The sequence below is a fragment of the Fusarium graminearum genome, chromosome 1, assembly GCF_000240135.3.
Source record: "Fusarium graminearum PH-1 chromosome 1, whole genome shotgun sequence".
In the NCBI taxonomy this organism is placed as follows: Eukaryota; Fungi; Ascomycota; class Sordariomycetes; order Hypocreales; family Nectriaceae; genus Fusarium; species Fusarium graminearum.
Window position 1 is genome coordinate 4190257 of NC_026474.1, and position 21621 is coordinate 4211877.

A 21621-nucleotide genomic window follows, 5' to 3' on the forward strand; every position below is an offset into this window, starting at 1 on the left:
AAATCAAAATGTTTGGCGCAACAGCCCACCAGCCTGACCTACCTAGTTAAGGCTTGACCTGGACCCTTGGATTGAGTTATTTACAGCCATGCATGTACACTGCAATGGCGCTAAATGTGTGCGGCCTGCTCCATGACAGAGGCTGTTCAGTTCTACCTGGTCGTTTCACGAATCGAATCGAAATCTCAATGGTTAGACTGTCACTTGGAGACTCGTTCATTCTCCTTTGAAGAGTGAAACAAGCCCGGCATGTTTTAACCAGCTGCGCCATTTCCGCACCACAGGTTCGTCCTGTTCGTCATGCCGAGCCCTCTTGTAGCTGGTTGCCGCCATCCCATCCCTTGGGGCCGCGTATTAGAATTGGAAAAGGGGGTGTGCACGACATTTGTTATTCTAGAAACGCGTAATTGGTGTGATGTAATTGTTTTGTAATTTATAAAGGGAGCCGAAAGACTCGTATAGTTCTTTTGAGGATGAGGATAATACTTGAGCGTGACAAGAGAGTCCTGAAGGTTAAAGAGCAAGGTACCTTGCTAGAGAGGAGTGAATCGACAGGAGTCTTTCCTAGGTGACACTCGATTAAAAAATACCCCTGTTCCTTTTCCATCATTACCAGTTCAGCTGCCCACACCAAAACGTTGGCTTTCATTCTCTGACAATCCTGAGTAGGTAGTAAGCATGGATCAGATAGTAAGATCAAGTAACTCTGGCCTGCTTCACTGCAACACCACACTCTAGGTAATTCATATAATATTCTCCGCTGTTTCCGGTCGACGAAACAACAAACATTACTCATTTAAACATTTATTACGGATATCATAGTATAAACCCCAGACAAACAGTACATACATATATGGGCCATTCATACTGCCCGCAACTCCGCTTCCACTGCTCCCTACAAGCCCACAGCAACTTGAGCTAAACTCCGGTTGGCACTTGGACCTAGACCCCCAAGTTGGACCCTAGAGGGTACCTTTCACCACCACCATAACCGCCAATATCCATCTTTCCTCGGGCGGCGCAGCGCCCAGGTCGTAAAGGACCTTATTGGATCTCAGCCCAAGTCCACTCGTCTTATTGCTTGGAATTTCCCTCTCCTACATCCGAATCTGGAACTAGTTAAGTCTTGGCCCTTCCCAGTCTTCTCTCTCCCTTCCATTCTTTCCATCAGAGAAAGAAGGGGTCGGAAAAAAAAAAGTGAGAAAGAGCCACAAACTCTTGTTTTGTCGATTCCAGCATCTCGCAGTTCTCCGTATCCTCCATATTTCCCTAACTATCGTTCGCTGCAACCACCCCTCGTCACAGTACTGTCGCTCGCTGATCCATTCTCTCTTTGCCCTACTGTCCCTTGTACCCGCTGTATCGCCGCGTTTCGGATCCCACCCAAATATCCTTCGTGCAGCATCCTCGGGCTGGGCTCCATAACCGCTCCGTACTCTACCTGCGCTAAACCGTCAGTCACTATCCATCCATACGAAGGTGACTTAGTACAGAGTGCGATCGCTTCTCCCCCTCCTCCACAGTCGCTATATTCGGTTGTCTCGTCTTTCTTTTCACGTCTTTGCACGTCGCAAACCTCGGTCTTGGTGGGTTGAATCCATCGCGATTTTGAATATCCAGCCCTCATCGAGTTGCGTTGCACCGTTGCCGCTGTCCAACTACAGCTTTACCTCGACACTCGTTCTGAAATATACCCCAAGCTGTGTTCGACTGCTTTAGCACTACCAGCCTTCACACTCGCTTTACCATGGCAGCGGTTAACACCCCATCGTCTGCTGCTGCGACCTCGCCCAACTACTACGAGCCATCCTCGAGACCCTCCTCAAGACCGACCAGTGCATCTCGCCAAAGCCCGGTTCGCATTCCCAATCTTGATCATGCTGAGGGTCCAGGATTGCGCGATGGGCCTGTCTCTCCTGTTCGTGTGAACTTCCAGCAGGGAGACTGGGTTCAGCCTTCAAATGCTGATGTGGAATATACTCCGAAGCAAGCCTTGAGGGGGGAATTGGTCGATCGTACTCTTCATCCGCTTCCCTCGCCCCCAGGGACTGCTCCTCCTCCACCACCACAGTACGGTCGTAAGTCGCAGCCAACAAGCCCTCGAGAATTACATGACGGGGCCTTCATGGCCGAATCCGCCAAGACGACTCCGACGGAACGAGTTCGTGGTCAGGATCAATGCCGCAACAGTCGTGAATCAGATGAAACTGCGAGTTCAAACCCACAGCAGGTCTCGATCGAGTCTTCGGCGACGACAAGTGCAAGCTCTCTTTCAGGTGTGAATGAGAATATCGAGGGCCGGGCATCAGGCGACTCTGCTGAAAGTTCAATTATTGAAAGCAACGTGCCTGAGGTGCCGCTCTTCCAGTACCATCATCAGAAAGACTATCCGCCGAGAGCTCCTAACCCGGAAGCCGGGGGTTCTTCAACTCCTGATTTGTCTGAGAGTGCTTCAAGTCTTGGCCGTCACCTTACTCCAAACCCGGGTAATCAGATGAGAACATCCCTGCCTCGGCCACCGTCCTCATATTCCGTCTATTCTGATTCTCGTGGCCGCTCTCCAGGCCTGATGCCAGGTGGCCCGCAGTCACGTAAATCTCCCGATGTTAGACTGTCAACTTATGCAGAGTTGCTCAATGCCCCTTATCCTCAACAAGCTCCTGCGCCTCTGACTCCTGATAACTCAAATCTCCGAACTGTTATAGGCAACAATGCCTCTCTCCTCAGTACCCAAAAGACTTTGGACATGTATCGTGCGAACGTCAAGAAGACAAATGACTCTTCGATCCAGTACTCATTTGCCATCTTTCTGATTTCAACAGCTCGGGAACAAGGTCTGGACTTTTCGGAGCCTAAAACTCGCAAGAACAGTCCGAAGCCTCAAAAAGGTCGTGACAGTCCAGCTGCTGAAGGTTCCGTCTCAAGCCCACAGGAGTTGGTTCGCGAAGCTCGACAAATTCTGCAGCGTCTTGCTAGTGCTGGCTATCCTTTTGCTCAATACTATCTCGCGGATGGTTTCGCCTCTGGGCTTTTCAGTAAGGGTAAGGAGGACTATAACTCAGCCTTCCCCCTGTTTGTTTTGGCTGCGAAACATGGACATGCCGAATCTGGGTATCGAACTGCACTATGTTACGAGTTTGGCTGGGGCTGCCGAAAGGACCCTGCCAAGGCGGTACAATTCTTGCGTACAGCTGCCTCGAAGCGACATCCCGGTGCCATGACGCGTCTGGGTAAGGCCTGTCTGTCTGGAGACCTCGGAGAAAAGCGCTATCGAGAAGGAATCAAGTGGATGAAGCTGGCTGCTGAAGCTGCCGATATCCAATACAACTCGGCACCATACCAACTCGGTTGCTTATACGAGAATGGGTATGGTGCAGACATCTTCAAGGACGATAACCATGCTGCCGAGCTTTTTACCCAGGCTGCTGAACTGGGACACCCCGAAGCTAGCTATCGGCTCGGCGATGCTTATGAGCATGGCTTGCTCAATTGTCCTCGAGATCCAGCTCTTAGCGTACACTTTTATACCGGTGCAGCTGAGCGGGGGCATGCTGGCGCCATGATGGGTTTATGTGCATGGTATATGGTCGGCGCTCCACCAATTTTGGAAAAGGACGAAGAGGAGGCCTATGAGTGGGCGCGTCGGTCTGCTGATTTGGGTGAGTTTTGTTTTAACATGAATACGGGAGATAAATTAGCTAATAACGATGCAGGTTTTGTCAAGGCACAGTATGCTGTTGGTTACTTCACAGAGATGGGCATTGGATGTCGTCGCGATGTCCTGGAAGCCAATGTCTGGTATGTCAAGGCTGCCGATGCTGGTGAGGAGCGAGCCAAGCAGCGTTTGGCAATTATTCAAGCAGCCGTCAGCGGACAGGGCACTCCGATGGAGGTTGCTCCTCCACGCAACGGAAAGATACAGAAGAACAGCAAAGACGATAAAGACTGCATCGTGATGTGATCAAAGCAGTCGAGCACTAGCCCGTTCTAGGTTTAATACGAAGGAAACACATAATCAACGACAACTACACTTCTTAATGAAATGGCGACCGAATTGGTCATTGACTTCTGCCATGCCACCGACAGGGTCATCAGCAACAACAACATATTTATTGAGCATCGATTTCTTGTCCATCTTGGCATACGCTGCGTTGTGTCGCAATATGATACATAGAGTCGTTTTTTTGCTTTCCACGAGACTCTTTTTTGGCATATATATTTTACCCTGGTAGCGAAATCTTTGGAATAATACCAGACGCGGAATGATGAGATTTAATGTGAGGGAGATAGCGGCTCACCGGCTCAGCTGCTATCTTGTTGGGCATGGGTTGCTTGATGGCATTGCGAGGAACGGTACCGAAGCTGTGGGAACGAGCACTTGTCAGTATGGCAAACAAAGGGGATGGATGAGACTTATCGCGGCGGTGTATTATCTGGATTTTGGCGTCTGTAGGAGACGCAGTTTGAATATAGCCATGACATAGTAATGAAGGGCGCACATGGTACGAGCTTGACACAAACCGCTCGCTATATCACATGTTTTCTTAACTCAATATGTGATTCTCTTGGCCGATCCTTAACTCACTCGTGTCTATACATACACACCGGATTACCATGCAATCCACATCTCCGTCAGTTGACTTGTCCCTTGAGTTTAGATGGTCTGTGACAGTTGAAATGCAAGGGGTTCCGTCGGCCAAGGTTGATGGGACGATGGGGTATATTGGACTCGACGAATTTTGCAATGGCACGATGATATGATTGTTTCTCAAGGAGGCAACATATTCTACTTGTTGCTATATTACTGTATCTATCATACATTTTCAAGTTATATATCAACAGTGGTTACAATTGTTGGGGAAATCAATGTGTCTGTGTGCTTCTGTCTGGTACATAGATTATACTAAAAACCACAATTGAACATCCGAACCAACCCAAATGCATTAGTTAGAGATAAACCCCTTCATCTGTGACACTGTTTACACTATTGTCCTCCCTTTTAACCTTGGAACCACCTGACCACGTTCTGTGGTCCGAGTTCACACACCATGCAAGGGACGAGTGACGAACTTGGACTAAGTTAGAGCATGATGATAGTTTGTCTCGGCGCAGGTGGATGTCATTATAGATAGTTGCTATGGTGCTTTTACTATCTAATCGCGTTTAGTATAACTGACGCATGTCAAATGTTAGCTTATCTGTGAAATAGGCTATGTGTTCTGTTGGTTCATCATAACTATCTGACTTACAAGAGAAGAACCAACAACAGAAATTTCCACAAGATCTAGATATAGACCACCCCTGACTAGTAAAAAAAGAGAGAGAAAACTCCCCTCTTTGTTAACGACAACGTTTAGCGCAGGGGAAGGTTTATTTATGTCGTAGGAGCTTTGATACTACGAATCCATCGAACAAAGGACCCGACAAAGGTCTCGATAGGGAGCGGCGGATCATCTCACTTTCATTCATCCCCAGAACTCGGTAAGGGCGTCACTAGTCAGGGCATGGTGGATCTAGATCTGGCAGTCGTCAAAGAAAAGTAAATATTGATTACAAGGGAGATGTTTCAACTTGCACTTACAACCGTATGAATCCCCCACTCGGTTGACCGAGACCAGGGAGCGAGGATTTTGATACTGAGACAATAAGCTGAGCTGAGGGGTTCTTGGTGTGCTTACGACATGTCTTTAGTCGCGTTTTGTGTGTTAAGATGTCTCTCTACTTTGCGGACGAACCGTACATAGTAGTTCAATATATCACGACTTGAAGGGCAGGGATGAAAGAAGTGGGGTCTTGGATGTTTAACAGAGCTGGATCAAGTCCGGCAACAGTCATGAACTGACTGAATTATCCATAAGAAGTAAGAGAGAGAGGAACATGTGTGAGCGATATATTGGCTTGTCTCGCCTTGTGCTCTGATTCCCCTGCACAGGGATGCAAAGGCAAGACGATGTAATACCTCTCAGCTGGACTCTGTCCAAGTTTTGGAAGCCGGATATAGAAGCAATTGAGATACCAGGTATTCTTGTGAATATGACGCAATTATCTGTGAACTTGAGCCACTACCCAGTTAGCCTTGACCAACAAAGGATCTGACATTGGCATGTCATGGTTTCAACAATTATAGAACCCAGAAACAAAGAGTTTTGCACGGATTGCAGGGTAGGACAGGACAGGCCGTGAGAAAGAAGATAGACACACTGTTGTAGATGTATCCCTGTCCAGGCCCAAACCCTGCCCATGCTCATGCCCATACCCATGTCAAGGGCGTCAGGTACTTGATGCACGCTTAGACCACCATCGGAAGTGGTTGCGTGTCTCTCCACTTATACCCATATTTGCGTATTCTTCCATTGGTCAGTATTCAAGATCGCGCATGTCTCAATTAACGCGTTGTCGCGTCTAAGTCGCGATTTTCGAACCTCAATCGCGTATTTCTCGCGACTTTGTGCGGTAATCGCGCGACGAGGGAAGAACACGACCACATTCTGGGGCCAATGGATGAGAGTATACGCAGCATGCGTGATAAAACGGGCGGTGAATGATCTTCGAAACGAGGACTTGACCTAGCTGCCAAGTTTCTGCATCAATAGTGCAAGTCATGCGGAAGACTACTTCGTAAAAAGATGTTCAAGTGACAGACAGGTGAGAGGAAGCATCAGAAAACAATTATGAAGAGGGAAATCAGAACCTCGACTAAGGTGGTCGCATATTCGTTAGAGGTTGAAGAATAACCTAGCCATACTCATCATTCGTATACCTCAGTCTGATTCATAGATGTTCAAACACATCACAGTTGCTGGCCGTCGCAGCTTTCAAGGCGGATCCATTCAGCCAGCAAATCGTGCATGCTAATGCGACACTCTCAAAGCGGGCAGGGGAAGAACAAAGAGCGGTAGAACCAGAATCGGGCATGACCTCACCGAACTGTTTGTAAAGGGTGTCACAAACAAGGTCATGCTGGCACACTCCCACCTTTTGACAAATTGTGGTGATATTATCCATGAACGGCTCAGGAAGAAGGGGTGGAGGATGGTGTATGGCAGTAAAGAAAGGTGTATATAAAGTGATTTGAATCGATAACTGATATGTTGCCGGATCCATGGAACAGACAGCACCGTGTAAACCATCAGTCGTCATTTGCAAGTCCCAATGTCAAGTCCCTGCAGCACATCAAACGTAGAAGCGGGCGGTATGCCATGGAGGAGAACTTAGATGACGGTCCTAGCCCGTGCCGCGACGGCTTGCTCCTACCTTCCAAGGTAGCGTAGCAAGCGAGCGTAGTGTATCCCGTCACGGCTCGTGCGTCAGCGGAGAGTTTCTGAATATTGCTATTGTGCGACTTGGTAATGGGCTTGCTACCCTGCCTCTGGAACTTCCTTGTGACTCGGGTTTGCCGACTGGTGAGGTATAACAATACCGACACATGCTTGTTTTTGCCTGGACGAATAAGCGCGAACTTTTGAGGTTGACCATGTGTACTCAATAAGCGAAAGACCTCCAGTGCGCCTTGAACCAAGACAAGACAAGACAAGACAGATTTTTTATCCACTCTGTAGGAGTCAGAGAGGTTTACCCAATGCAATGCAGGTCGTTCAAGCCAAGGACTAGTATGTAGTAGTACAGAAAAGTCTGTAACTGGTGTGCCTAACTTTGCATTGAACCCTTGTCCATGCGTGACGCACGCAGTAGGACGGATACGTAGACTCATGTCTTGAGTCAGATCTCTAGGGCATCAAGCCCGGTATGGACAACAAGGGTGGCCGAAAATGGGTTTCTGCACCGTGAATACTATCTACGTAGTTAGCTGGTTCTTCTAACTTGAGCGTGGTCTTGTAAGAGGGAGAACGTTGAACAAGCGAAAATGTGTTGGATTTCTCACCATGTATGGCTGAAATGAACATGGTCACGTTCAGTGTCTTGTCTTTGATGGAATGGCACAATTTTCTGATGCTCATTTTGCTTGCTTCGGTTAGGCTGTTCGATTGCTGCTTCGCGGATACTGTCCAAGGTCTGATGATAGGATGGAGAAAACTCCGACATGATAGTATGCAACTGTATATTTGCTATTAGACATGTTGGTCAATTATGCCATGTATCAGTATTTTGATAATGTATGACGGAGGAGATGTGTCTGCATGAATTTGCCTGTAACTTTTTACCGACTCAACTTCCTGGCATTAGGACAAATCAATATTAGAAAGAGGGCACAAAGAATAACAGGGACTAACCAGCTAGTTGCAAGCTTAGAAACTGAAGTCGATTTCTTTGGGATGTGTAGAAGAACCGTGATCTGCACCTGGTTGTCTTAGACATGGCCTGGTTATTTCTTGCATGATGATCGAAGGGATAGAGATGAAGGATTGTTGCTTTTGAATGATCAGAGGGCGAGACACGGGGAAGAAGATTCAGGGTATGTGGAGTCAAGCCGTTTTGAAAGACGTTAGAAAAGACAATATTTAACCTAATAGACATAGAAGATGAAGGGATGTCAGGAGGGAGCAGGCACAGTACCTACCCTGGACTGTAATAACTGAATCTGAAGGGTTGAAGAGATGTGGATAAAAATATCAATAGCGGTCGTTCTTTGCAAGATAAACAGACGATAAAAAAAGGGGGAAAGATAAAGATAATCAATTGTATCTTGTCTTCATTACCTTTGGTGAGGTTATTGACAGACGGCCCGTAATCATGGCATGAGATTGTGAAAGTTGAGGCTATTCAACATGTCTCAGGTATATCTGTCTAATTGGGCAAAAGGTCAACACCTTTTCCCGTACAGTGTAATACCAGAGCTTGGATTTACAAACAAAGAATTAAGTAAGTGATCCTTCATCTGGACTTACAAGTTGCGACGAGGCAGGTACAAGTCAGGGCATGTGTGAGGAGGAGCTTCTTTTGTGCTGCAAATTTCGGTATGTGTGACTGCCACAAGACATGAACGAGCACCTCACACACACTCTCTCTATTCCAAGGCAAGCACTTATATCCCATGTAAAATACTTGTCTGGATCAAGCCTCAACAACATCTGGAGGTCTTGGGGCTTTTAGAGAGAGATCCGGGCAGCTAAACTTGGAGTGTGGGCTTTTTGTGCCCAAAATACATTTGGTCAAAGAAGATTGTCAGGCTACGACGATCAGGCGGCACGGGGTCCATCGACCGTCTTTGACTATCATGTCCCGCCCGGTCTGTATGGGTAGGTACTGACTGCACTGTACTGTACCTTGACCGCTGCGGGCCAGCAGTTGGATTTATCGCTCATTACAACGGCCACGACACAAAACGCAGGAAACCCAAGGGTCCACGTCGTTGAGGTGGGCGTCTGCACCGAATCTGCACCCCAAGATAGTACCTGGGTACTGTAGACTCGGTCGCGTAGTTGCAGTAGTTTACACCCACACTCCCTCAATGGACGTGGACTGAGGAAGTGAAGTAAAGTGGAACAATGTGGATCAGACCCCAACTGCAACTGCAACTGTCTGCAGCTACAGATGCAAGTGCGAGTGCATGTGCACTGTAAAATGTGGACTGTGAACTGTGGAGCCTTCACCAGGACCCTCCTTCCACCCTGATCTAGCACTTGCACTTCCACTTCCATATTAGGCCACTGAGTCCCCTGCCCCTTCCCATGCCATTCCAATGCCACTTGCCTGACCAACCCCCCGTTCATTCCAATTCCCACCACAACCACCGCATTTCCTACTCTTCACTCCGACAACAGACTCAGCTTCCTACCTACAACAAACATCAACACAAACACAAACATCCAAACACCGAATTATTTACATTCTTGTACCTGACAGTCGCATCGCAACTCCTTCAAACCTTACCAACTCGTTCTCTCACTCAGTTCACAAACCTCATCAAGGCCCTGATTTACCTGACGGACTTTTGCGCCAGGCCGCGTCTTATCCTAGTCGCAGTCGCACCACACTCCAACCACCCGCTCATACAGATCATTTCAACAAAACAACAACATCAAACTTGGACAATATACAATCTCAAAACCGCAAATATGCTTCTTCCGTCTGCGCTACCTTGCGATGCGTCGCACTCATCTCACTCCCGACTTCAACAATCTCTCTTCTCTCCTCCTGCCAGCCCTCCGGCTCCTTCGCACGGCTCTTTCGCCAACCTCATGACTACCTGCCGCTCCCTCCAATCGCTCCTATCAATGCCCGCGCCCATTGTTATCGACTCTCGTCCTGCTCACTACAACAACGCTCAACTACCAACTCCACCACTTGCTCACGCAGCTCCTCCTCTGAAGTTGCGCCTGCGACCGCGCCCTCAACGTCGTGAGCCAGTCAGACCCAAGAAAGTTACCAAGCGCGCCGCACCACGCGCTGCCAACAAAAAACGCCGCGTTGTCGACGATGATATGGACCGCTACTCATCAGCAAGCGACTCCGGCAGCGAATCACCGTCGCATTGCTCAATGGAGCATAGAGAACCTGCAACACCTAAGCGTACGCGCATCGCTCCCGAGCAGATGCCTCTTGGTCTTGAGCGTTCCGACTTTCATAACATGCACCTTCGACAAGGTGGTCACCTTCTCAACGAAGAGGACTCTGACGACGAGGACTGGAATGCTGAGGACGATCGCGTCCTCATTGAAATTGTACTGGAGAAGCTCAGGCTCTCAAAGGCAGAATGGCAAGATTGCGCCCGGAATCTCGGCCGCGATCGTCATGCTGTCGATCGTCGCTGGAAGACACTATTGCTCAATGGCGACGTCGGTCTCAAGTCACGACCAGGCCGCTAGGCAAACTCCACACAACTTGCAAGCATCTTCTTACATACATGATTCATACATTTGATATTTAGCGAAAGCCTCAGCCGACCGTCATCGGTAGCGAGCATATATATAAACTGGCGGGACTACAGAACATGGGGCAATGGGTTGCCATTGGTGTTTGGGTATTGATTCTCATTTTGTAATGATATCCACACGCGCAAAAAGCGTGCGTATAAGTTTTATATTTGCTATTTCTGTGTTTATAGAACTGGAATTGGCTACCATAGATGTCAACAATTTACAGACAGTGAACATAACTGTGTCACCTTCAACTGAATCTGCATTTATCTTATTAGTCTGTATCTATTCGATTAATGCCAGTGACCAGCCACCGTTGCAATTTGGTATCCGTCTTGGTCAACCGTTGTGGAAAACCGTCAGGGTTCACTTACACCCACCAACCACCTTATTTTGTCTCAACGGTTATCGAAGTGGCTGGACAATCAATGTGTATCATAACCATGTAGAGTTCCCACAAAAGATATTCTGTTCGCGGAACCCAGTTTGGGTAGCATTATCGAACTTGCAGTCAATTGCAATCCGAGGTGTAGTTGCGTGCCAAATTTGAAGCACTATTGAATCGCGTATGCCAGCTTACCGTGAGACTGAAGTCACAGTCTCTTCGTCTCATCCGACAATGAGTCGTGTATTATGATTCCTCATCCATCTTTCTTCATCCCCTCCATCATCCCCTCCATCGCCCATCCCGCATTCTAGCCCGACCAAGCGCACGGCCAGTCCGAGCGACACTGTACGATACGCGAAGAAAGCATCCATCTGCGTAGCAACGATGCTAGTCTATCTTATCATGGCACGGGCATCAAGCACACAAAAAGAACCGCCTATGCAAAGATGCACTTTGTCCCGGTTTTCATCCTCACCGCAGACGCCTTCTGGTCTCTGCGCGTTTCATACTAGGAAAAGCTCAGTTGATAAACTTTGCGCTTGGGTTGTCAGCCCGAGTCAGGGTCCTTCCACTGATCTTCTGCCTCCGTTCGATCTCTCGACTTGACCTAGCGTGAGCCCGTACTGGAGAATGGGACGGGCGCGGCGGCGGGCCGAGATGGGGGATGAACCGTTGCTGGGTGACGCCCAAGGTTTATTTGTTGTTGACTGCAACATGAGATTAGACACCGTCTTATTCTGTAAGTGTGTGAGGTGAAACCGGGCTCGATCAACCCTCAATGCAAAGATAGGTAGTGTAGTTTCATAAAAATGTGACATTTAATTTAAGTTCGCAGGACAACCTTTATGCCCTACTGCCTTGATTGTGACCTGTCTATAAGACCATGCGATGACATGCCATGTACTTCTAAAATGCTGTAGTAAACCGTTGACGCACCCCCTTGCTTCGCCTCGCGCCATCTACATCATTAATGTAGAATAATGACTTCGTACAAACTTCTGTATCGCCGATCATGCCCTTCACTAACCCTCGAGACTCGGAACCACCAGTGGAGGTTACGGTACTCGTGAGAAAATGATAGCAACAAACCGTCTGTGCCAGCCAACCATTAAATGCAAAGTCGATGAGTGTATGTGAGTCTTATACAACCGAGCCGCTCTGCTATGCTGTGCAGAAAATGAAAACGTTTACAATGGTGATATGTCGTGTGTGAGATGAAACATGAAAAAAAAAGAGTTCGAAGAAGAGCTTGCGACACTTATCTGTCCTAAGGAGGTGTCATCTGCTCCCCCATGAGCATCTTGCGGACCTCGGTCTCAAGAGTCTGTTCTGCCACAGCAGGGTCTTCATCCGCAACAGCTCCTGTGACTTTGTTGGCGAGCTCGATCTTCTTCTGGCATGCCTTGTAGATGAGCTCCTCGATGGTGTTAGTTGCGATGAGTCGGATGATTTCAACGTCTCGTTTCTGGCCGAGACGATGAGCGCGATTCTCTGCTTGAATGTCGTCCTGAGGATTGTCCGATTGGTCAAAAATGATGACCTTGTTGGCAGCCGTAAGGTTGATACCTGTGCCGCCGGCTCCAGTGGTGAGCAGGAAGACGGGGATATCAGAGTCCTCATTAAATTCGTCGATCAGTGTTTGCCGCTCCTCAACAGTGGTGCTGCCCATCAGAACTCGGTGCTGGATTTGTTGTTGAGCAAGAACCTCTTGCAGCAGTTCAATGACACGGGAGAACTTGCTGAAAACAAGAACTCGATCGCCGTTTTCCTGATAGTGGTTGATCAGCTCCAGCAACTTCCTGACCTTGCCACTGTCCATTTCTGCCTCTGGAGGAATGTCGAATTTCCCGAGGAGTCCTGGGTAGTCACGGCACCAGAGATGGAGACCAAAGTCGGAGGAATCCTTCAGTTCCTGGATGAGGTGTTTGATGTCTGGTTGCCGTAGGTCGTCCTGCGAAACACTATTCATGAGGATCGTGGCCATCTTTTCAACCTTCTTATCGTTAAAATGACGCCTGAAGAGGAGTGGGTGTAAAGCCGCCTTGCGAAGCTGCATCCAGCAATTGTTCTGATCGTTTCCACGACCACGAACCTTGGTTACTCGCTTGGATGGCTCCATCTTGAACATCTCTTCGTAGTCGGCGTACACTTGCTTCTGCTTCTCATCTAGATCGCAACGAACGACGGTGCAGATCTTGGGAGGCATGTCTGACAGAACCTGGTCTTTGCGACGTTGAAGGATGAATGGTTCGAGAATAGTGCGAGCTCGCTTGACACGCTCGCTGTACAGAAAAGCACCGTTGGACACATCTCGAATTGTGACTTTTTGGCTGAAGATGTACTGAATCTGGTCCATACAGCCTTTGAATATCTCAGGATTGATAAAGTTAAGGAGTGATGTCATCTCCATCAGGTTGTTCTGCACAGGAGTTCCTATGATACATCGTTAGGACTATACTTGTCAGAGAGAAATAAGAGCAACATACCGGTAAGGAGCATCTTCCACGACGCCGGAATTCGACGAAGATCTCTGTAGATCTTGGTCTGAGGGTTTTTCATCTTGTGACCTTCGTCAAAAATAGCAGCATTCAACCGGATGGACTGCATGGCCTCAATGTCTGCTTCATTGTTGATTTGCGAGTATGTCGCAAGAACAACATGGAACGCCTCGGGTTCTTGTTCAATCTCGAACGCGATCTGAGCTCGCTCTGCCTGAGAACCTCGATATCCGATTACTGATAGGTCGGGAGCAAACCTGCCAAACTCAACGAGCCAGTTGTTGTATGTACTGGGTGGAACAACTACCAGATTAGGCCAGGGTCGCCTTCCCTTGTTGCTGCTGGTGCTCTCTTCATAATCTTCAACAAAGTGACTGATGAGTGAGATGACCTGGCAAGTTTTGCCCAAGCCCATTTCATCTGCTAGGATGCAGCCGATGTTGAACTTGTAGAGCAAGGACATCCAGTTGAGACCAACAAGTTGGAAAGGCTTCATTTTGCAATGTCCATCCATATACTTGGGCTGTTTCGCAATGGGTGGGCGCACATATTTGGTCGCGCTTATGCTTGTAGGAGTAGGCGGAAGGTCCTCGGAATCCTGTCGTTGTACTCGCAACTTGTCATGACCGAATGTGTCAATGTCCCATGTGTCAACCTGCTGCTTAATGTCTTTGGCATCGCGCTCACACTTGTCAACGACGTTGTCGATTGCTTCAACTGCGTTGAGGAAAACTTCCACGGCATCAACCACGTTGTCTCCAATGCTGATCTTGGAGGCCTTTTTCGCGCCCGGTTTCTTGCCAATAGTTACTCGCCTGGCTTTCGCAAGATCTTCAAAAGGTCGCTTCTCAATCATGCATGCAAGCTGATCCTCTTTCATGCCTGTCATGGCTGCTAGTTCCTGGACAGTGCATGTGTTAAGGGATATTAGCACCTTGTTATTTTTATCATCATCATCGGAGAGATCTGGTGACGCCTCGGCCTGATAGTTGTCTTCCTTGTCATCGTCGACGAGGTCAATCACCAACGGGTCGTCGCTCGAGGCGTGTGCAGGCGCGGCCGCAGGCGAAGAAGGGAATGGCGGCGATGATGGGATGGACTGCTGTCGAAGACCTTGAACTAGTCGTCGCCGGGGCTTCTTCTCGGGGCTGGGGGATGCTGTGTAGGAAACAGAATTACCCCGGCTGGATGTTGCTGATGTTTGTAAAGCTCCCTTGCTGATCAATCGTCTGCCAGTTTTGGGCTTCAGAGCTGGTCTGGGTTGAAACTGACGCTCGAGGTAAAGAATTGTCTCGTCAAGATCATTTCTGCATACGTTCAAAGCTTCCTTGGCCTTGTGCGATGGGACTTTGTCTCCGAAGACATCGTATATCTGCCGGAGCTTTGTTATAACTGCCTGCTGCTCGATCGCATCGACCTCGGGTTTGTAGGCGAATGCCGCCACATGTGCCTTAAACATTGTCGGTCGGATATCGCCGCGGGGAGGTGTGAGGTCGTCTTCGTCGTCTGAGATGAGGCTGATAGGCTCTTGAGCCGGCCGCTTGTTGTTCATCGAGGGAAAAGTCCGCTGTGGTGGACGAAAGACGGTGCCAGCAGGGGCGAGTCGGTTGCCTAGGGGCGTAGGCTTCTTGGCCTGTTGAAAAGGCGAGGATGCAGGAACTTCGATTATGCTGCTGGCAGGCGAGGATGACCGCATAGGCGCAAGTGTAGGTTTCTGAAGAACCTGTGTCGGCTGTGTTGTTTGTGGATCTCGTAAAAAGGCAGATGGAGAGCAGGGAATGGTATCGGCTAGCTCATCGGCGTCGTCAATAGTACTTGTGTTGCGAGCGAGCGATGGGGTGCGTGGTAGGACGTTTGAATGCCGAATTGGTAAAGGTGAAGAGCTTCGTGCCATGTTGCAGTCTTGTGAAGTATGGGCATCCGTTATAATAGGGAGGACGTTAGAAGCTAGCAGCGTTTGAGGGCGGAGACCGTGATTGCAATTGAGCGGAGCGACCGTTTGTTCGTTCTCTTCTGTCCTTATTTTTCAATGAACGGCCAATGGAGCGCACCACTGGATGAAAGAGAAAGATCGTCGTTAACAGGGGGTTAAAGACTCTCTGGATAAGAGAGAAAAAAAGAAGTAAGCAGAAATGACTTTTAATTGATTAAAGAGGTAGACAGTGCTTGCCAGTGTTACAGGAGGTTCCAATTCAAATCTCAGAGGGGCGTTTTAGAGGGTGGAGATTTTTTGAAGTGGCCCAACTGTCCAAAGTCGCTTCGAGACGCGACCCGCTGAAACTGAATCGCGAAATCACGTGAGACCGGGAAACGGGATGGAGTACATAGTACTTAGTAGAAGAGGCAGAGAGATGTTCAGACGAATTGAGGACAATTGGGATTATAACAAGAAAATGTTAAGAATCTAGGTCTGATCTTATTGCTTGAGGTCTTGTCTTACTTACTTAGTACCTATTATGCAAACAAAGAAATCAGTTTTTTTTCTTGCGCGTTGATCATTATATGGCAAGTGCTTTTCTTTCTTTCAGGCTGCTCGCACGTGCAAGTGGGACGTCAACTTTCAACCTCTGTCACTCATAGGTCTGAATTAGGTAGCCTCAACTCACAACCACGACACATACAACACTACCAATCCGTCTCAACAAGGGCCTAAACTCTTGTTATATTATCTCAAAATGACCACCCGACGTATTGTTGCTACCGAAAAGACCTTCCTCGATAAGGATGATCCTATTGACGAAACCTCAAGCACAGCCCCTGCTGTACCTAGGTAAGCCTTATCCGTACCTCAAACCGTCACCCTCGCCACTCATATATTCTCTGTGACAATCTCACTCAGCCTTTTTGATCAAAACTGACCAAATAACAATAGCCAAGTCATCTACAAGCTCCTAGCCTTTACCTTTGCTATGGTCTTTATACCAATTGGTTCATACTTCCTTACCGTCAACACTGTCTTCAATGGCAAGTCTCTCCACACATTCCTGTGTATCAGAATTCAAACTAACGCTGCCTAGGCAACTCTTCTTTCGCCGGTGGCTTGGCCGCTGTGCTGGCCAATGTCGTCCTCATAGGATACATTATCGTTGCCATGAAGGAGGACCAGTCGGACCAACTAAAGGCGGAAAACAAGAAGGACAAGTAGACGCCAACCAGCGGTTTCTTACTACCGCTAAAAAAATCACTTCAAACAACTGTGAATCTTGCACATGACTATTAGTTGAGTCATTAATGTCAATTATTTTCTCATGTCATCTTTATGAGCGTGCCTTTTGGCAGGCCGTCATGTCTGGATGATTTCTACAGCCACGTGTATATGCTATGTGCGTCTCAGGGAGTAGGTGTAATTAATGGTGATCGTGGCGGTAGATCCAGCCTTCGCTTCGCATCTCAAGGATTATCCTCCAAGGAACCAGTTGCACAAAGTTTAGCCCGCCAACGCCTGCCTCGTACAGTTTCGTGTGCTAATGTACCATCCCGTCATAAATTGAAATGCGTCGCCTTGTCTTAATGGCAAGACCCCTAGCCATCCTCACCTCAAACCAATTTGACTAGAGTGAAAAACAAAGCTCGCTCATCCGGTCCCATTGCAAAGACAAATCGCAAGTGGTGGCAGTATACTCCAGCGTCCATCGTAAAAAAATTCGTTGAGTAGAACATGAACTGTTAAACGCTGTGTGATCATGGCATTCCGACGCTGAACATCAAAGAAACGGGTATCGACAAAGGAGAGTGGGTGGATGTTGCGAAATGTTTACGTATGTACATTCCAAACGTGTATGATCGTTGCCGAATCGCTGGGTTTTCAAGAGTTTTTGCTGAACCTACGAGAAAACCAACTCTTGCGCTTGTCCCCGCCAGCTGTTTGCTGAGGCTGTTGTGCTGATTGCTGTGTAGATGTTCTCCTCAAAAGAGTGTTCTTCTGTTTCTGAGGTGGAACTGGAGCCTGGTCATGGCCTGGAGCATATTGCGCATGGGAAGGCGGCGGCATCTGAGGATGGCTACCATTGCTATTCATGCCGGGAGCCGGCCAGGGGCGTGATTGATTCGCTGGCTGTTGTTGGGAGGAACTCGACGCATACTCGTTGAAAGGTTCACGGCGCTTAGCCGGCATCGTCCGATCAATTGAGCTGTTGTCGCTGCTCGTAGGGTCTGTCTGATAACCTGCGTGGTCTGAGTTGCCGCTCCCTGCAGCAGAAGTTACGGTCTCGTAAGATCGATCTTTGTTGGGTAAAGGATAGATGGTTTGGTCGTGTCCAGTCTGGTACTGCGGCTCTGATTGCATTCTAGACATCCGTTGCCGCGACGGACCAGTGCCATAACCGTTGCTGTAAGCTTGACCATCGAAATAGTTGCTTCGGGACCCTGTATCGTACTGGTTACCCTCTGGCCTGAGAGACACTGGCCGGCTGCCATAGTAGCTGTCGCGAGGGAATCGTGGCTGGTTACTATACGAGCTGTTCCGCCTGTTCCAGTTGGCTTGCGAATCTGTTTCTGCGCTAGAGTCAGTAACCTGTGCTGCTTCGTTCATGAACTTTCTACATACCAGCTCGGTAAAGCGACTTGCGCGAGTATCCCCCGTCAATCGCAGCCTCGAAACTTCGAATAGTGTCGAGTGGACGCTCCCATCTGTTTCTTGTTGGGTTCGACTTGTCGGGATCCTCTGTTTGTCCTGTCAGTGGTGTCGTCTTGGAAAGGTAGGAATAGATCACGGACCAATGGAGTTGCCATATGGGTCTTTGTGTTGCATAGATCGCAACGGAGCGAAATTCGACTCGGTCATCATGGCGGCTTCTGCAGCTGTTGTCATCATGTTAGAAAACGATCTCTGCCTCCTGTCGTTGAGCCACGGAAAGGGAAAACATACAGGGCTCTGCTTCGTTCAAAGCAAATGTGGGATCCGCTGTGCTGTGTAAACGCTTCGCTTCCTTCTCGGCGTGGGTTTCGTGTAAGTCTTTGCTGCCAGAGCTCTTATGCGATTTTTGAGAATGAAAGCTGAAGGTTCGGCTGTGAGCGGGCGGGTTCTGTGTAGTTTTGCGCGGCGAGGCCGGGGCAGTTGCTTGATATTGCTGCCTCTGATAATGTTCTTGCGCCGGATAATTCGCCGGCGCTGGTGGATATTGACGATACTGCTCGGTGGAGGTCGCCATAGTTGCGGCGCTTGGGGGTACGGCTGTTTTATTAGACGTACTGCTTGGCAGTGATGGATCTCCGAATGGCCCTTACCCTTGAGGATTAGAGTCTCAGGGTGATAAGAGGGTGGAGAGTTGCAGGCGATCGACCGATGCGATGGAGACGGTGGATAAGAGCTGGAGTGCAAGGAGGGCTGTGCCGGGGAGAAGTCACCGAAACCAGACGAAACGGCTACTAGCAAGGAAGTCGAGAAATTGTCGTGGGACCTGCGAGACGGATATATTGGGTGGAGTTGTTTGGCGTAAAAGGTTCTGATAAGAAAGAGGCTGGGGCTTGCTCAAACAATAATGTGGTCTGCCTTTGGTAGGTAGAATTTTGGGGGTACGTATCGATGCGTTTTTAGACCGGATCCCGGGAAGTGGGTGGGGTTGGCTCGTAAACTGGCGTCTGCAGTCTGCAGTGCAAGAATAGCAAGGTACAACTGGACTTATTAAGGGACGAGTGGCTAGGAAGACTGGACGATGATACCGTACTTTGCGCGCCTAAGTGAGGTGAGATGTATGGCTGGTGGCGGCGGGTGTCTCTGTTTCTGACCGTATGCGGGACGAAACAATGCAATCATTCGTTGGCACCGTGGCCCGTGTTCTTTGACTGGGATCAGCTCTCTAACTCTGAGCAACCGTCAGACAAAAAATTTGCAAACGAGCAATGCACTGGTCTCTTGAGCCGTGAAACAGTCCGGTGGAATCGACTGGGATGTGGGCGCTCCAAATCAGTGTTTTCTCTATCAGGTCGGGTCGCGCTTCAAAGTAAGTTAAAGTGGCGCTGTGTACGTCTTGCTAGTGCCTGTGGCTGCGTGATAACGATGTGGGATATGCAGGCTGGGACAACTGATCCTCGTGAATTGAGTACCGCCTTTGCGATCCGTCCTTGTTTTTTTGTGGTGATTGGGCTTATCCTGTTTCGGGTTTGACTGGTCCTTTTTTATCTCCTTTTGGATGGGGTACCAACAGACGAAGAAGATTCTGCGTTTCTGCCAAACAGTACTGTACAGACTGACAGAACACAGTGGTTTCTTTGTAATTGCTTGTGTTGGCCCAGTGTGAGTTCTTTTTTTTTTTTTTTTGTCTGCGTTTGTTTCTTGACGTCACTATCGATTGGGAATTTCTAGTGTCGACTGGTACGCGAGATCCAGGGAGGGTTTGAGCCGTGCCACGTTGAATCGCGCTCGGAAGAATCGTCCGGAGTGGCTTGCTGCTCAGGACTCGGACTCAATAGCGCTGGCTCTGACGCACAGGGGTACGAAGCTCGTGGTGGGGTCTCGCGTGTTGTCGAGTCACTAGGAAGCAATGGAATGGAGTTGAAGGTTCCTTTCGAAGGCCGGGGTCAACGGAAAGTCGTTATCTCGAAATGCCCTGCCTGCCCTGTATTTCGGTTGTTTGTGGAACTGGCGCAGCCAAGCCAAGTGCAATGTGATGAAAACCTGGGGACAGCGGGTGGATAGTCTAATTACTGTAGAAGGAATCGTTTGTTTAATGGGGTCTTGACCGCGGATCGAGTACTCGGGATTGCTCGACTGGGGATATACAGATGGACGGGTATGGATGGCTTGTGACAGCAAAGGTACCGATATCCGTTGACGAGATGGGCTGAGTTGAAACGGGCGCAATACCGGTAACGAAAGACAAACGAAGGAGACGAAAGCGAGAGAAAGCTATTCTCAGGAAATTATAAGAGTGAGAGAGAGAAGAGACGGAGGCTTTTTTAGGAAGATAAAGGAAAGCTGGAGACCAAGTCGTCTTTAAGTGAGGTGATCTACTTTCATTAGGTTGCCGCACCTTCCATCCCATTGAACTCGTGTTCATCCATTTATCGGCTTCCTTGTGACTTCCGTTTATAAACGCTACCCATCGCCAAGTAAGTTTCTGGATCAGTCTGAGGCTCAACACCACACCAATCTTGGTAATGGATGTACAATCAGTACGTGGAACGGAACCAATTGGGAGGCAATTGCATACGCGTACTGCCCCAGAGTTGCGACAACGACTCTACAAATCGTACTGTTTGTACTAGCTTTGATTGTTTTATTCTTGCTTTACTGGCTACTGCGGTACCGTACTGCATTAGATCTGGATGATGTCTTTGTACAGTATGTACCTAGGGGCTGAGACTGAGAGGTAGCCAAGGACCACACAACAGACCACTGACTTAGTACTCGGACAGAATCGAGACATGCTAGATCGTCAGGCCATGACGCGTCGTTCTCTCTCTTCCCCCGGCCACTGGAACAGCTTCGCTATGCGGTGACAGCCACGTCTTCTGCGTCTTCTGCGTCTTCTGCTTACCATTACGAGGATGCGGAAGCTTTTTGATCCAATGGTGGGAACAAGATAGTTGTAGTGTTGCATGCAACCGTCTGCGCCAAAGTTTGGTACCTTGAATTCTTATTTGAGACTAGTCGGGCATCTTGAAAGGCACCTTGTGTAGCTAAGTTTGATGCTAAAGCAATTAGCTCAATGTATCCCTCATTATCGTCGTAAGCCTAAAGCTACACCCATCTGTAAAGTCAACAAGAGGTGAGATAGTAGCCCTCATTCACTTTGTTCTGACGGATGCTGTACTGTCTCCATTGCACCCGCATAATAAACTGGTCTCGACCATCCAACGAAAAGCTAAGAACCCTCATGGGTCTTTAGGGTGGTGCTCTTGATGCCATGTCATGCCATGCCAAGCTAGGTCCTCTTCTCTTGAGGAATCTTCATGCTTGTGCAGCAATAGCGGAATA

General features: G+C 48.6%; 6 protein-coding genes across 6 annotated transcripts; 3 read left to right on the forward strand and 3 right to left on the reverse strand.

Moving 5' to 3' along the window:
* Positions 1 to 1169: 1169 nt before the first annotated feature.
* FGSG_01273 (uncharacterized protein) lies at positions 1170 to 3961 on the forward strand (the record flags this gene model as incomplete). Its single annotated transcript, XM_011318751.1, has 2 exons — positions 1170 to 3659; positions 3714 to 3961. The coding sequence occupies exons 1-2, from the start codon at positions 1748 to 1750 to the stop codon at positions 3959 to 3961; spliced, it is 2160 nt and encodes a 719-aa protein (XP_011317053.1). The 5' UTR covers positions 1170 to 1747.
* A 259-nt stretch (positions 3962 to 4220) lies between these two features.
* On the reverse strand, positions 4221 to 5683 carry FGSG_11923 (uncharacterized protein; the record flags this gene model as incomplete). The annotated part of the gene is given in 7 exon segments (XM_011318752.1): positions 4221 to 4527; positions 4606 to 4796; positions 4960 to 5153; positions 5178 to 5244; positions 5250 to 5305; positions 5582 to 5673; positions 5679 to 5683. Coding segments are annotated over 7 exon segments (912 nt in total).
* A 4053-nt stretch (positions 5684 to 9736) lies between these two features.
* Positions 9737 to 11074, forward strand: FGSG_01274 (uncharacterized protein). The gene has a single exon (XM_011318753.1). It carries the CDS (start codon positions 10017 to 10019, stop codon positions 10764 to 10766), a length of 750 nt encoding a protein of 249 aa, XP_011317055.1. The 5' UTR covers positions 9737 to 10016; the 3' UTR covers positions 10767 to 11074.
* Positions 11075 to 12472: 1398 nt separating this feature from the next.
* Positions 12473 to 15399, reverse strand: FGSG_01275 (uncharacterized protein; the record flags this gene model as incomplete). Its single annotated transcript, XM_011318754.1, has 2 exons — positions 12473 to 13638; positions 13692 to 15399. The coding sequence occupies 2 exons, from the start codon at positions 15397 to 15399 to the stop codon at positions 12473 to 12475; spliced, it is 2874 nt and encodes a 957-aa protein (XP_011317056.1).
* Positions 15400 to 16378: 979 nt separating this feature from the next.
* On the forward strand, positions 16379 to 16848 carry FGSG_01276 (uncharacterized protein; the record flags this gene model as incomplete). Its single annotated transcript, XM_011318755.1, has 3 exons — positions 16379 to 16473; positions 16576 to 16691; positions 16721 to 16848. 3 exons carry the CDS (start codon positions 16379 to 16381, stop codon positions 16846 to 16848), a joined length of 339 nt encoding a protein of 112 aa, XP_011317057.1.
* A 3-nt stretch (positions 16849 to 16851) lies between these two features.
* Positions 16852 to 19244, reverse strand: FGSG_01277 (uncharacterized protein). Its single transcript, XM_011318756.1, has 4 exons — positions 18571 to 19244; positions 18420 to 18503; positions 18250 to 18366; positions 16852 to 18197 (listed from the first exon to the last, which is right to left on the reverse strand). Exons 1-4 carry the CDS (start codon positions 18851 to 18853, stop codon positions 17509 to 17511), a joined length of 1173 nt encoding a protein of 390 aa, XP_011317058.1. The 5' UTR covers positions 18854 to 19244; the 3' UTR covers positions 16852 to 17508.
* Between the last annotated feature and the right edge of the window lie 2377 nt (positions 19245 to 21621).

Bases quoted from the DNA above. Each gene is read 5' to 3' on its own strand.
- FGSG_01274 (XM_011318753.1), top strand. From the start codon at position 10,017: ATGCTTCTTCCGTCTGCGCTACCTTGCGATGCGTCGCACTCATCTCAC.
- FGSG_01277 (XM_011318756.1), bottom strand. From the start codon at position 18,853: ATGGCGACCTCCACCGAGCAGTATCGTCAATATCCACCAGCGCCGGCG. The intron at 18,504-18,570 runs GTATGTTTTCCC...TGATGACAACAG, and splicing joins TTTGAACGAAGCAGAGCCCT to CTGCAGAAGCCGCCATGATG. The intron at 18,198-18,249 runs GTATGTAGAAAG...ACTCTAGCGCAG, and splicing joins CAAGTCGCTTTACCGAGCTG to AAACAGATTCGCAAGCCAAC.